At 54.1% G+C, this 14,824-nt stretch overlaps 1 protein-coding gene across 2 annotated transcripts in view; it reads left to right on the forward strand.

The window, feature by feature from the left end:
• Nucleotides 1-14,824, forward strand: part of ARHGAP39 (Rho GTPase activating protein 39) — a 56,826-nt gene that overhangs the window by 33,778 nt on the left and 8,224 nt on the right. For both annotated transcript variants that reach the window (XM_027560422.1, XM_027560423.1), the window contains 2 exons: nt 4,869-6,225; nt 7,849-8,410. In XM_027560422.1, coding sequence (XP_027416223.1) covers nt 4,869-6,225; nt 7,849-8,410 — 1,919 coding nt within the window. The remainder of the gene's footprint in view (nt 1-4,868; nt 6,226-7,848; nt 8,411-14,824) is intronic.

Genomic DNA, 14,824 nt, shown 5'->3' on the forward strand with positions numbered 1-14,824 from the left:
AGGTAGTAAGATATAAGCTAAATATGCAAAAGTCCATTGCTTTCATATATACTAGCAATGAACAAGTGGAATATGAAGTTAGAAACGGTAGCATTTACATTAGTATCACCCAGAATGAAATACTTAGGTGTAAATGTGACAAAATATATACAAAATCTATGTAAGGAAAACTGTAAAATTCTGATGAAAGATATCACAGAAGAACTCAACAAGTGGAGGAAGGACTCCACTCTTTCCAACTTGACCTATAGATTCCATGCAGTCTCAGTCAGAATCCCAGCAGGTGGTTTTGTGGATATTGACAAAGCAATAATTAGATTTCTCTAGAGAGGCAGAAGACCTAGGACAGCCAACACAATATTCAAGGAGGACAAAGTTGGAGGAATAATACTACCTGAGTCCCAAGACTCCCTGTAACGCTGTTGTAAGCAAGACAGGGTGGTGTTGGTAAAGAATAGACACATTAATGGAATAGAATGGAGAGATGACCAATCAGTTCAGTCGCTCAGCCGTGTCCGACTCTTTGCGACCCCGTGAATCGCAGCACGCCAGGCCTCCCTGTCTATCACCAACTCCCGGAGTTCACTCAGACTCACATCTGTCAAGTCAGTGATGCCATCCAACCATCTCATCCTCTGTCGTCCTCTTCTCCTCCTGCCCCCAATCCCTCCCAGCATCAGAGTCTTTTCCAATGAGTCAACTCTTCGCATGAGGTGGCCAAAGTACTGGAGTTTCAGCTTTAGCATCATCCCTTCCAAAGAAATCCCAGGGCTGATCTCCTTCAGAATGGACTGGTTGGATCTCTTTGCAGTCCAAGGGACTCTCAAGAGTCTTCTTCAACACCACAGTTCAAAAGCATCAATTCTTCGGCGCTCAGCCTTCTTCACAGTCCAACTCTCACATCCATACATGACCACAGGAAAAACCATAGCCTTGACTAGATGAACCTTTGTTGGCAAAGTAATGTCTCTGCTTTTGAATATGCTATCTAGGTTGGTCATAACTTTCCTTCCAAGGAGTAAGCATCTTTTAATTTCATGGCTGCAGTCACCATCTGCAGTGATTTTGGAGACAACCAATAGACCACCATGAATATTATCAGCAGACCTTTGATGAAGGGGTAAAAGGAATGCAGTGGAGCCAAGATGGTCTCTTAAGAGACGTTGCTGGAACACCTGGACATCCACATGCAAGAAAGTGAATCTGGATGTAGACCTTACACCCTTCATGGAAATTAACTCAAGATGGATCACAGACCTGAATGGGAATACAAAACTATCTCCTAGAAGGTAACAGGAGAAAACCCAGATGACCTTGGGTTTGGCAATGACTTTCTAGGTATAACATTAAAGGCACGATTCATGAAAGAAACAATTGATAAGCTGGACTGTGTTAAAATTAAAAATTTCTGCTCTGCGAAAGACAAAGTAGGAGAAAATGTTTGCAATAGACACAAATGATAAAGGACTGTAATCTGAAATATACAAAGAATTCTTAAAATGCAGCAGTAAGAAAACAACCTGCTTTTAAAATGGGCCAAAGAGCTGAACAGACACCTCAGCAAAGAACCTATACTGTTGGCACAGAAAGCATGTGACAGATGCTCCACATCACCTGTCAGCAGGAAATGCAAAGTGAAACAAGAGTGAGATACCTCTGCAGGCCTGTTAGAGGAGCCAGAAGGCGGACACTCTGACACCAGGTGCTGGCGAGGGTGCGGAGCAAGGGAACCCGCGGTCAGTGCTGGTGGGAGCGCAGGAGGCTGCAGCTGCTAAGACTGAACACAGGGACTTCCCTGGGGTTCAGTGGTTAAGAATCCCCCATTCCAAGGCAAGGGGAGTCAGGTTCAGTGTCTGGTTGGGAAACTAGGTTTCCACATGCCACAGAGCAGCTAAGCCCATGCACCCCAAGTACTGAGCCCATGCACCACAGCCGCTGAGCCCACGTGCCACAACTACTGAGCCTGTGTGCCATGACTGGAGGACACCTTTGCACTGCAGGGAAAGATCCAGCATGATGCAATGCAGATTTCATGTACTGCAACCAAGACCTGACTCAGCCATAAATAATAAATATATTCTTTTAAAAACCTGAATATACTCTAAATGATTTGGCAGTACTGCTCCTTGGTATTTACCAAAATGAGTTTGACATTTTATGTTCATATCAAATCCTGCACACAGATGTTTTTAGCATCTTTATTCATAGTTGCCAAAACAAGATGTCCTTCGGTAGGTGAATAGAGAAGTAAACAGTTGTCCATCCAGACAATGGCTTATACAACACTAAAAAGAAATGAGCTGTCAGCCGTGAAGAGTCACCGAGGAGCTTAAGTGCATGTCACAAAGCGAAGACACCAGCCTGAGAGCCTGCACACTGCGTGATTGCACTCCTGACATTCTGGAGTCAGAGTATGTAGGTTTTCAGATTGCCTTTTTTGGAGGCCAAAGATTTGCTCATTGATTTGGCATCAGAGATGCCTCCTATGGAGACAGTGAAAAGATCAGTGGTTGCCAGGGATTTGGGGAGGGGGATGAACAGACAGAGCATGTGGGTTTGGGGGGCAAAGAAAAATGCTCTGTACAACACTACAACAGTGGATACGTGTCTCTACATTTATGCAAACCCACAGAATGTACGACAGTAAGAGTGAGCCCTAATATCAACTAAGAATTTTGGTTGATTATAATGTGTCAGTGCTGGTCCATCAGTTGACAGTAGATGTTCTGTCTCTTGCGAAATGCTGATAATCGGGGAAGCTTTGTGTGAGTAGGTGCAGGGGGTACGTCGGAAATGTACATTTTTTTCTGCTCGGTTTTTCTGTGAACCTCAAAGTACTGTTAAACAAATTTAAATATCAATAGATATTCTAGAACTGAAAAAAATATAATAAGAAAACTAAGAACTCAGTAGATGGACTCTTAAAAGGTTAGTAAATTAGACGGTAGATCAGAAAAATGTCTGCAGTGTGGAGAGTCCAGGGGATGAGAAGCACAGGACACAGCCTGAAACTTTGTGGAGCTCAGTGCAGAGGACAGCACCTGACTCCCAGAGAAGGAGAGAGGAAATGGGATGGAAGTAATATTTTTAAAGATATGGTCAGGAGTTTCCAGAAATCATAAAATATGTCAGACCACAGACTGAAGAAGCGCTATGAAGCAGAGACACTGACGCAAAGGTTCCAGATGTAGAAGGAAATGTAGAAAGTGAAAGTCGCTCAGTCAGGTCCGACTCTTTGTGACCCTGTGGACTATACAGTCCATGGAATTCTCCAGGCCAGAATACTTTGCCCTCTCCAGGGGATCTCCCCAGCCCAGGGATCGAACCCAGGTCTTGCGCATTGCAGGTGTATTCTTAGAAGGAAGTCTTTAAAGCAGCTGGGAGTTTCTTGAGGGGGCAGTTGGAAGCGGGGAGCCTCGTGCACTGCTCCGGGCCTCTTGGTCTGCCGTGTCATGGCTGGTACAGCTGTGGGACGTGGGGCTGACCGTTAGTTGGTGGGCACGGTGTGTGATCAAGTCCCTGTATCGCCAGGGGCAGTGTCTCCGTGTTGTCATCAGGCAAATGAGACTCAGAAGAGCCTGAACACCCCTAGTGCCCCCTGCTAGGTGGAGGGGCCAGGGTCTGGGCACACAACTCCCTGGGGCCACAGGTGCCCTTAGGAACGGGGAGCGGTTTTACCATCTCGGTCCAGGTGCGGAGTGCTGAGAGTGGCAGTGGGCAGTGCTAGCAGGGCAGTCAGCCCTTCTGGACTCATGGGGGCCTGTGGTTGGATTCCAGGCCCTGAGAGGTGCTGCGCTGCGGGATGATCGGCTGTGTTGCGGGAGTGGGGAGGGTGCTAAACCCAGGATTCCAAAGCCACAGAGGCCTCTGGGAGCCCTCTGGTCCCCGGCGCTTCCGTCCAGGAGTGGTTCTGTGCCTGGTTCTGGCCTGGGACCAGAGCAGAACCTCTCACAAGGGCCCTGGAGGAGCGTCCCCATGGGCAGCAGTAGGAGAGCCCCCTGGAGGGCTGCCGGGCTGACCTGGGAAGTGTGTGAGGAGGGCTCCCAGGCCAGGGGGCAGCTGCTCCAGGCTGCACGACCCGGGGTCAGGGCCTCAGCAGTGAAAGGTTCACAGCTCATCACAGCACCCGGCAGTACCAGGCCCCACAGCCTGCAGCCCCTGGGGCAGCTCTGAAGAGGACAGTGAGAGACGACCAGGCCTTCCGGGCTGACCTCACACACCCGTGAGGTCAAGGGGGGTGGTCATGGGTCCAGGCTGGCGAAGGGGTCAGATTTCCACCTCACCCCGGGAACCTGCCCCCACCAGACTCCCCTCAGGTAACCTGCCCCCCCCCAGGACCTTCTCAGGTAACTATTCCCTCCAGGACTCCCCCCAGGACACCCCCAGGTAACCTGCTACCCCCAGGACCGCCCCCACATGTAACCTGCTCCCCCCAGGAACCCTCTAGGTAACCTGTTACCCTCAGGACCCCCCTCCAGGTAACCTGCTCCCCCCAGGGCTCCCTCCAGGTAACCTGCCCCCAGGACCGCCCCCCCAGATAACCTGCCCCCTGGCCAACTCCCCAGGTAACCTCTCCCCAGAACCCCCCCAAGTAACCTGCTCCCCCCAGGAACCCTCTAGGTAACCTGTTACCCTCAGGACCCCCCTCCAGGTAACCTGCTCCCCCAGGATCCCCCCAGGTAACCTGCTCTCCCCAGGACTGCCCCCCACATAACCTGCTCCCCCCAGGTAACCTGCCCAGGACTGCCCCCCGCCCGCAACCTGCTCCCCCCAGGGCTCCCTCCAGGTCACCTGCCCCCTGGCCAACTCCCCAGGTAACCTGCCCCCCCAGGACCTCCTCAGGTAACCTGCTCCCCACCCCCTACCAGGACCTCCTCTCTCCGCTGGAACTCGGGCACCAAGGAGCGCATGCTCATCAAAGTTGCCGACAGGGAGCCCAGCTTCCTCTCCCCCCAGGGCAATGGCTACGCCCTGGACAGCCAGCCTGGGGGTCGCTCCCGCAGGCCCTCCGGAGGACAGCACTCACCCAGCCTGCAGACCTTCACCCCTGATGCGGACAGCCCCGTCTTCTTCCCGGAGCGGAGGCCGTCGCCTTTCCCGAAGAGGGCTGAGCTAGGGAGCTGCTCCCCGCTGCTGGCCCAGCCCCGCCGGCCCGCTGGAGACTCGCAGCCTTCCTCACCACGCTACGCCTACGAGCCCCCCCTCTATGAGGAGCCCCCCGTGGAGTACCAGGCCCCGCTCTACGACGAACCCCCCATGGATGTGCAGTTTGAGGCCGGCTCGCCCCGGCGGTCTCCTGGCCGCAAGCCACCCAAGGCAGCCTCTGCGTCGCCCTACCAGCAGCTGGTGCTCACCAGGCAGAAGTGCCCCGAGCGCTACCTGAGCCTGGAGTACAGCCCTGCCGGCAAGGAGTACGTGCGGCAGCTGGTGTACGTGGAGCAGGCCAGCTCCAGCCCCAAGCTGCGGGCAGGCCCGCGGCACAAGTACACGCCTCACCCGGGGGGCGGCTCACTGTCTCTGCAGCCCAGCCCCTGCCTGCTGCGCGACCAGCGCCTGGGGGCCACGTCCTCGCTGGGGGTTGTGTCTGGGGACTATAGCAGCATGGAGGGGCCCGAGCTGCGGCCCGCCCCACCGCCCACGCCCCTGCCCCAGGCCCAAGACGATGCCATGTCCTGGTCTAGCCAGCAGGACACCATGTCTTCCACGGGCTACTCCCCCAGCACGCGCAAGAGGAAGAGCAGGAACCCCTCCGTGTGCCATGCTCCCAGCGCCCCGCCCGCTGAGGGCCCCGGGGACTGCGACCCGCTGAGCCAGCAGCCCCTGACGGATGAGCGGCCTCTGTGTGGACCCGGCCTGACGCCCATAAAGCGCACAGAGGGGGAGGCGGGGGACGGGGAGGGCCACCGGGGCCCGGCTGAGCCCTTCCTGGCACAGGCCCGGCTGGCCTGGGAGGCACAGCAAGCCCACCTGCACATGAAGCAGAGGGGCAGCTGGGACTCGCAGCAGGATGGCTCGGGCTACGAGAGTGACGGGGCGGTGCCGCTGCCCATGCCCGGGCCCGTGGTGCGTGCCTTCAGTGAGGATGAGGCACTGGCCCAGCAGGAGAGCAAGCACTGGCAGAGGGGTGCCTTGGACAGGCTCGCCTTCCCGCAGGTCCTGCTCGAGAAGAGCGTCTCCGTGCAGACCAGCCTGGCCTCCCCGGAGCCCTACCTGCACCCCTCTCAGGTAGGCACTCACAGGCGGGTCCTGGGCAGGGGTGGGGCAGGTCAGCACCCCGAGACGTGTGTGGCCTCACAGTTCCTGGCGGGCCTGAGGACAGACGGTGGATGGCCACCGGGGTCTCCGCCAGCACAGAGGTCTCACCTCGGCTCCTGCTAACTGGGGAGCCAAAGGCACATCCTGATTCCAGGACGCAGAGGCAGCCACCCGCCCTCTGCTCCCTGAGCCTCTGCCTCCCACCTATGAACAGGCACAGTGAGAAGCTGTGCAGGTGGAGTGCCGGGCCCTCCTTGGTGGCCAGAGACTCCGGGGCCAGGCTCCTTAGGTGCACCCCCAGCCCTGATGCAGAAGACATGCCATGCGCAAGAACCAGGACGTCTTAGGTGGCCAGTGTTCCCTGGGGCAGGGCCACCTTAGTGTACTCCAGATTGGAGCGTTCAGAGCAGCGTCTCTGTCTGTGGCTTGTAACACAGGAGGGCATCAGGACAGACGGGCAGGGCAGGGGCAGGTGGTGGGTGGGGTGTGGGCAGCTGCGTCCTGTGGCACCCAGCTCCCAGCCTGATCTGGACGGAAGGACACGTGGGCTCCGAGGGCCTGACTGAGGTCCATGCCAGGTGCTGCCGGGTGAGGTGGCTTCCTGCCCCAGGGGTTGGGGAGGCTGTGCAGGTGTGGGCACGACCTGCCAGGAGAAGGAGGGGCCGGGGGCATCCCCCCTGCCTCTGATGCCTGGGAATCCTTGTGTGTTTGTTGGGGAGGTGTGGCAGTGGCAGCCCAGAGAAGGTTGCGTTCCTCTGTCAAGCACGGTTGGCATCTGGGGCTCTCTGTGTCCTTGAGGGGCTGCCCTTCCCACTTGAACCGGCAGAAGCCACAGCGCTCTCCCCCTTGCCCACCCTCACGCATGGTCGGCCCCCTGCCTGGGGGGCCGTGTGAGTCCGGGACGCAGTGTCCCGTGGGCCACACGAGCTCCTCCTACTCCCAGACTGTGCTGGCCTCCCGACCCTCGGTCTTTGGACCAGGGTGGGTGCCTCCCAGAGGCTGAGCCCCCAGGGAAAAGTTGGTCCCGTCTCAGCCTCGTGAGGCACTTAGACCAGGGTGAGGATGGCGGACCATGGGTGGATGGGCAGACAGGTGAGGACAGCAGACATGGCTGAGGCGGGCAGACGGGTGAGGAGGGCAGACGGGTGAGGAGGGCGGACATGGACTGAGGCGGGCAGACGGGTGAGGTGGGCAGATGGGTGAGGAGGGTGGACATGGACTGAGGCGGGCAGACGGGCGAGGTGGGCAGATGGGTGAGGAGGGTGGACATGGACTGAGGTGGGCAGACGGGTGAGGAGGGCAGACGGGTGAGGAGGGTGGACATGGACTGAGGCGGGCAGACGGGCGAGGTGGGCAGACGGGTGAGGAGGGTGGACATGGACTGAGGCAGGCAGACAAGTGTGAGGTGGGTGGACAGGGGTGAGGTGGGCGGACGGGGGTGAGGAGGGCGGGCATGGACTGAGGCGGGCAGACTGGGATGAGGTGGGCAGAGCTGAGTCCCAGGCCTCTCTCCTCCAGCAGCGTTTGGGCCTATGTGGGGTGGGGGCCACACTTCTCCACTGGCTGGCTCATGTGGGCCCCTCCGTCCCCCAGTCTGAGGACCTTGGCACCTGCGCCCAGTTCGAGAGCAGCCGGCAGGCCCGGAGTGTGATGCCCAGTGCCAGCTGCGTGTTCCCCACCTTCACGCTCCGCAAGCCGTCCTCGGAGACAGACATCGAGAACTGGGCCTCCAAGCACTTCAACACCCACACGCAGGGCCTCTTCCGGCGGAAGGTGTCCATCGCCAACATGCTGGCCTGGAGCAGTGAGTCCATCAAGAAGCCCATGATCGTGACCAGCGACCGCCACGTGAAGAAAGAGGCCTGCGAGGTCTTCAAGTTGATTCAGATGTACATGGGCGACCGGCGCGCCAAGGCAGACCCGCTGCACGTGGCCCTGGAGATCGCCACCAAAGGCTGGAGCGTGCAGGGCCTGCGGGATGAGCTCTACATCCAGCTGTGCCGGCAGACCACCGAGAACTTTCGCCTTGAGAGCCTGGCCCGTGGCTGGGAGCTTATGGCCATCTGCCTGGCCTTCTTCCCACCCACGCCCAAGTTCCACTCCTACCTGGAGGGCTACATCTACCGGCACATGGACCCTGTCAACGACACCAAAGGTAAGAATGGCCCAGGCGGGCACTGGCTCGGGCACTGGCTCAGGGGTGGCTGCGGCAGGTCCCCTGCCTGGGCTCAGTGCTGGGCCCGCAGGCAGCAGGCACACACAGGCACCGCCTCTCGAGGGCACACCCTTGGCTTCCACAGGGACACAGGGTCCTCAGGGATCCCCTCTCAGCACAGAGGCCCTGAGGAGAGCCGCTCCAGGTGTGCCGCCGTCCCGGCCGCTGGCTGAGAGATGTGGCTGCATGTCACACCTGCATCCCCACCAGCCAGCGTCTGCTCCCTCCGAGGCCCCATCCCAGTGGCCCTGCCTGATGAGGGCGCTTACTGCATCCACCCTGGCTGGGCTCACACTGTCCCTTGAGGCCATTTCAGGAGGGCTTCTGAGAGCAGCAAGGAGCTGGGCACTTGGCCCAGCACCAGGGCTGAGGTGACCAGTAGGCTATTGTGGTGCTGTGAGCTGAGATGGCCCTGAGCTGTGTCAGGGGTCAGAGGTTGGGAACGTCATAGCAGCAACCTACTGACGGCTGCCTGGGGCCGAGTGCAGGCTGCGTCTGGAGGCCATGTGTCAGGTCTGTGTGGCCCTGACCTGACCTGCGTGGGGAGGACGCTGGGCCACAGTCCTGCCAGCCAGGTGGTGCACGTCCTGGGCCTGGGCCAGCGCCAGGGTGGGGCTGCAGGAGCACCTGCCCGTGCAGCAGCCGTCAGCCACCCTGTGCTCCTGAGTGTCCTCCGTGCTGTAGATGGCTTGGGGCGAGTGGTCACCTGGCCTGGCCTGACCAGGGCCTTGCTCCTGCCCAGCCGTGGGTGCCGAGGCACGTGCACACAGTGCGGAGGGCTGCAGGCAGTGTGGGTCCTGGGAGGCGCGTCAAGCACAGGGACCGTCCAACACGCCAGCCGTTGGGAAGCACATCTCGGAAGCCTTGACGTTTTCACTCAGGCGTGTACCTTTGGGAGCATGATCCCTGAACACCACAGTCAGGCCTCCCCAGGTTGCTCCCGGGGTGAGGCAGGCGCCCTGGGTCTGTCTCTGTCCTCTCAGACCTTCCCAGGCGCAGGTGGGCCTTCAGTAGCTTCATGGTTCACCTCAGCCTCTTCCAAAAAGGACTTGAAATGTCCCTGCTGTGAGCTGGAGGTTTGGAAATGTGTTTCCACCACTTAGCACGCAGCCTGCGGGGCTCCAGCAGTGCTGCTGAGTGACAGCTGAGTGAGCGGTGGACAGAGGCCAGAGGCTTGGGGCCGGCCCCTCTCTCGCCGGGGCGCCTGTGCAGAGCCGGGCACTGCCCAGCAGGACAGTGCCGCTGGCTCCGCGGTCAGTGAGCCTCTGGCCTGACGTCTGTGCTGTGGGAGCCAGGCGGAATAGAGGCTCAGCCCGGCAGCCATGCTTGCCCAGCCCCGGTGGTCTCTGTCCACAGACCACACTGGGTCTGTGTGCTTCTGCAAGCTGGGCCCCGTGTCTGGGCTGTGGGGTCTGGTCTTACATCAGTGGCACAGGGTTGCCCTCCTGTCAGAGCCCTGTCTCCAGCTGTGAGACCCACTCCTGGGTGAGCACCAGCACAGAAGAGCGGCCTTGAGAGAACGTGGGTGCTGGCCACTGGTCAGGAAGACAGGCCCCCTCAGCCCAGGGGGACGAGCCTGGAAGGACATGCAGTCTGTCCCGGGAGCAGTGGTGAGGGCAAAGCTGAGCTGCTCCCGCACGCGGGGCCTCACCCAGCTGCTCCCTGCCTTGGCCTCAGAAGCTGTAGTTCATCTGCCAGCATATGTGTGACGTCTGCTGTGTGGTCACAACCTCGAGGGACCAAGGTACCGCACAGTGAACCCAAGTTCATGTGAGCTCCTGCCCCCCTGGCTTAACCTCGTCTCATGTGATCACATCTTTGTGCCAACCACCCCCAGGTGACTCACAGCTTGTGTGCCCTGGACCCCCCTGAGCATGCTGACAGCACAGGTGTCCCAGGGGTTTGGCGACAGCACACCAACTGCAGCTCCTGCAGGAGCACCCTGAGGGACGCTCAGTGCAAGCGCCTCATGCCTGCAGCAGGCGTTTATCCTCCGGGTAAAGATAGCAGGCTGGACACGTACATTTACTTGCATCCCACCTTGAGTTCATGGTAAAAACACTGAGGGAATCTTTTAAACACAAAAAAAGAAACCTCGCAAGGAAATGTGAAATACTGCAGTCACTATGGAAAATAGAATGGCAATTTCTCAAAAGATAAAAATATAATTAGTATAGGACTCCACAATTCCACTTATGAGTAAATACCCGAAATAATTGAAAGCAGAGACGTGAATAGATATTTGCACACCTGTGTTCATAGCACCATGTTCACAACAGCCAAGAGGTAGAAAGCAGCCAGGTATCCATTGATGGATGAACAGATAAAGTAGAATGTCATCTGTACATACAGTGGAGTATTATTCAGCCTAAATCAATTCAGTTCAGTTTAGTCGCTCAGTCGTGTCCGACTCTTTGCGACCCCATAAACTGCAGCATGCCAGGCCTCCCTGTCCGTCTCCAACTCTTGGAGTTCACTCAAACTCATGTCCGTTGAGTCAGTGATGCCATCCAACCATCTCATCCTCTGTCATCCCCTTCTCCTCCTGCCATCAATCTTTCCCAGAATCAGGGTCTTTTCAAATGAGTCAGCTCTTCGGATCAGGTGGCCAAAGTATTGGACTTTGAGCTTCAACATCAGTCCTTCCAATGAACACCCAGGACTGATTTCCTTTACGATGGACTGGTTGGATCTCCTTGCAGTCCAAGGGACTCTCAAGAGTCTTCTCCAACACCACAGTTCAAAAGCATCAAGTCTTCGGCACTCAGCTTTCTTTACAGTCCAACTCTCACATCCATACATGACTACTGGAAACACCATAGCCTTGACTAGATGGACCTTTGTTGGCAAAGTAATGTCTCTGCTCTTTAATATGCTGTCTAGGTTGGTCATAATTTTCCTTCCAAGGAGTAAGCGTCTTTTAATTTCATGGCTGCAGTCACCATCTGCAGTGATTTTGGAGCCCCCCAAAATAGTCAGCCACTCTTTCCCCATCTATTTACCATGAAGTGATGGGACCGGATGCCATGATCTTAGTTTTCTGAATGTTGAACTTTAAGCCAACTTTTTCACTCTCCTCTTTCACTTTCATCAAGAGGCTCTTTAGTTCCTCTTCACTTTCTGCCATAAGGGTGGCGACATCTGCATATCTGAGGTTATTGATATTTCTCCCAGCAGTCTAGATTCCAGCTTGTGATTCATCCAGCCCAGCGTTTCTCATGATGTACTCTGCATGTAAGTTAAATGAGCAGGGTGACAATATACAGCATTGACGTACTCCTTTTCCCACTGCAGGTGGGTGGTGGTGGTGACACAGTGACACAAAGGATTAATAACCTGAACTGTACTGTATAATAAAACTGAACTGTACAATTGAAATTGTTAGAATGGCAAGTTTTATGGTATGTACATTTTATTATAATAAAAATACTAAAACCCACCAGGACAAAGACGAGGGAAGAGGAAAAACAATCATGTTTTGGAAGCTGAAAAGCAAATGGACAAGTGGTGAAAAACTCATTTGGCAGACCAAGAAACGTGGATCCCAAGCAGGTGGTGGGGAAGCTGAAAAGTTGAAGCAGTTGGCAAAGCCTGAGAAGTTCAGTAGCAGGGGCGAGCATCCTCCACAGTGGTGTGAAAGTGGGAGTGACCGTGGCGCTGAGAACAGAGGGCGTAGCTGAAGGTCTGCGTGAGAAGCAAAGCAGCCACACTTCAAGGATCTGGGTCGCAGAGCGGGTGTGTTATTTGCTGTCGTGTCCGACTCTTTGGGACCCCACCAGGCTCCTCTGTCCATGGGATTCTCCAGGCAAGAATACTAGAATGGGTGGCCATTGCCTTCTCCAGGGGATCTTCCCAACCCATGGATCGAACCCAGGTCTCCTGCATTGCAGGGAGATTCTGTACTGTCTGAACCACCAGAGAAGCCTAGAGCATCTGGACTCAAATGTCAGCCACTTTTTAAAAATAATCCATATCCTGAGCCATGAAGCAAGTCTCAGTAAAAGTTAAAGAATATGAGTCAAAGAAAGTGTGTCCTCTAACCACAATGGAATTAAACTGACAATCAGCAACACACAGATACCTGGAAAATCCTTGAGTATTTGGAAACTAAACATGATACTGAACAATTCATGGGTCAAATAAAAATGAAAAGAGAATATAGAAAGTATTTTGAACTGAAAGAAAATAGAAACAAAACATGTTAAAATTAGTGTGATGGAGCTAAAGCAGTTCTTAGAGGGAAACTTCCAGCACCTAATGTCTGTACTAGGAAATAGATCACGTAGCTCCTACATTGAGGAACGTTAGAAAGGAGAGAGAGAGGAAATATGCCAAAAGTAAGGAGAAGAAAGGAAATGATGATTAGAGTAGAAATCAGTGAAAGAGAAAACAGAAAAAACCATCTGGAAAATCAGTGAAACAAAAACCTGATTATTTGAGAAGGTCAACAAAATTAACAAACCTCCATACAGACTAACCAGGACAAAAAGACATAAATTACCAGTTTCAAGAACGAGAGATGATATCACTACAGATTCAACAGATGTTGAAAGGATAATAAAAAAAATACTGTGAACAACTTTTATGTCAGTATTTTTGACAATTTAGAGGAAATAGACAAATTCCTCTAAGAACACAGACTACCAAAGATCATTCAGTAAGAAATAGATCAGATCAGATCAGTCGTTCAGTCGTGTCCGACTCTTTGCGACTCCATGAATCGCAGCACGCCAGGCCTCCCTGTCCATCACCAACTCTTGGAGCTCACTGAGATTCACGTCCATCGAGTCAGTGATGCCATCCAGCCATCTTATCCTCTGTCATCCCCTTCTCCTCCTGCCCCCAATCCCTCCCAGCACCAGGGTCTTTTCCAATGAATCAACTCTTCGCATGAGGTGGCCAAAGTACTGGAGTTTCAGCTTTAGCATCATTCCTTCCAAAGAAATCCCAGGGCTGATCTCCTTCAGAATGGACTGGTTGGATCTCCTTGCAGTCCAAGGGACTCTCAAGAGTCTTCTCCAGCACCACAGTTCAAAAGCATCAATTCTTCGGCGCTCAGCCTTCTTCACAGTCCAACTCTCACATCCATACATGACCACAGGAAAAACCATAGCCTTGACTAGACGGACCTTTGTTGGCAAAGTAATGTCTCTGCTTTTGAATATGCTATCTGGGTTGGTCATAACTTTCCTTCCAAGGAGTAAGCGTCTTTTAATTTCATGGCTGCAGTCACCATCTGCAGTGATTTGGGAGCCAGAAAAATAAAGTCTGACACTGTTTCCACTGTTTCCCCATCTATTTCCCATGAAGTGATGGGACTGGATGCCATGATCTTCGTTTTCTGAACGTTGAGCTTTAAGCCAACTTTTTCACTCTCCTCTTTCACTTTCATCAAGAGGCTTTTGAGTTCCTCTTCACTTTCTGCCATAAGGGTGGTGTCATCTGCATATCTGAGGTTATTGATATTTCTCCCGGCAATCTTGATTCCAGCTTGTGTTTCTTCCAGTCCAGCGTTTCTCATGATGTACTCTGCATATAAGTTAAATAAGCAGGGTGACAATATACAGCCTTGACGTACTCCTTTTCCTATTTCGAACCAGTCTGTTGTTCCATGTCCAGTTCTTTTGCTTCCTGACCTGCATACAGGTTTCTCAGGAGGCAGATCAGGTGGTCTGGTATTCCCATGTTTTTCAGAATTTTCCACAGTTGATTGTGATCCACACAGTCAAAGGCTTTGGCATAGTCAATAAAGCAGAAATAGATGTTTTTCTGGAACTCTCTTGCTTTTTCTGTGATCCAGCGGATGTTGGCAATTTGATCTCTGGTTCCTCTGCCTTTTCTAAAACCAGCTTGAACATCAGGAAGTTCATGGTTCACATATTGCTGAAGCCTGGCTTGGAGAATTTTGAGCATTACTTTACTAGCGTGTGAGATGAGTGCAATTGTGTGGTAGTTTGAGCATTCTCTGGCATTGCCTTTCTTTGGGATTGGAATGAAAACTGGCCTTTTCCAGTCCTGTGGCCACTGCTGAGTTTTCCAAATTTGCTGGCATATTGAGTGCAGCACTTTCACAGCATCATCTTTCAGGGTTTCAAATAGCTCAACTGGAATACCATCACCTCTACTAGCTTTGTTCGTAGTGATGCCTTCTAAGGCCCACTTGACTTCACATTCCAGGATGTCTGGCTCTAGGTCAGTGATCACACCATCGTGATTATCTGGGTCGTGTGATCACACCATCGTGATTATCTGGGTCGTGAAGATCTTTTTTGTACAGTTCTTCTGTGTATTCTTGCCATCTCTTCTTAATATCTTCTGCTTCTGTTAGGTCCATACCATTTCTGTCCTTTATCG

Source organism: Bos indicus x Bos taurus, chromosome 14 (assembly GCF_003369695.1).
Source record: "Bos indicus x Bos taurus breed Angus x Brahman F1 hybrid chromosome 14, Bos_hybrid_MaternalHap_v2.0, whole genome shotgun sequence".
Lineage (NCBI taxonomy): Eukaryota > Metazoa > Chordata > Mammalia > Artiodactyla > Bovidae > Bos > Bos indicus x Bos taurus.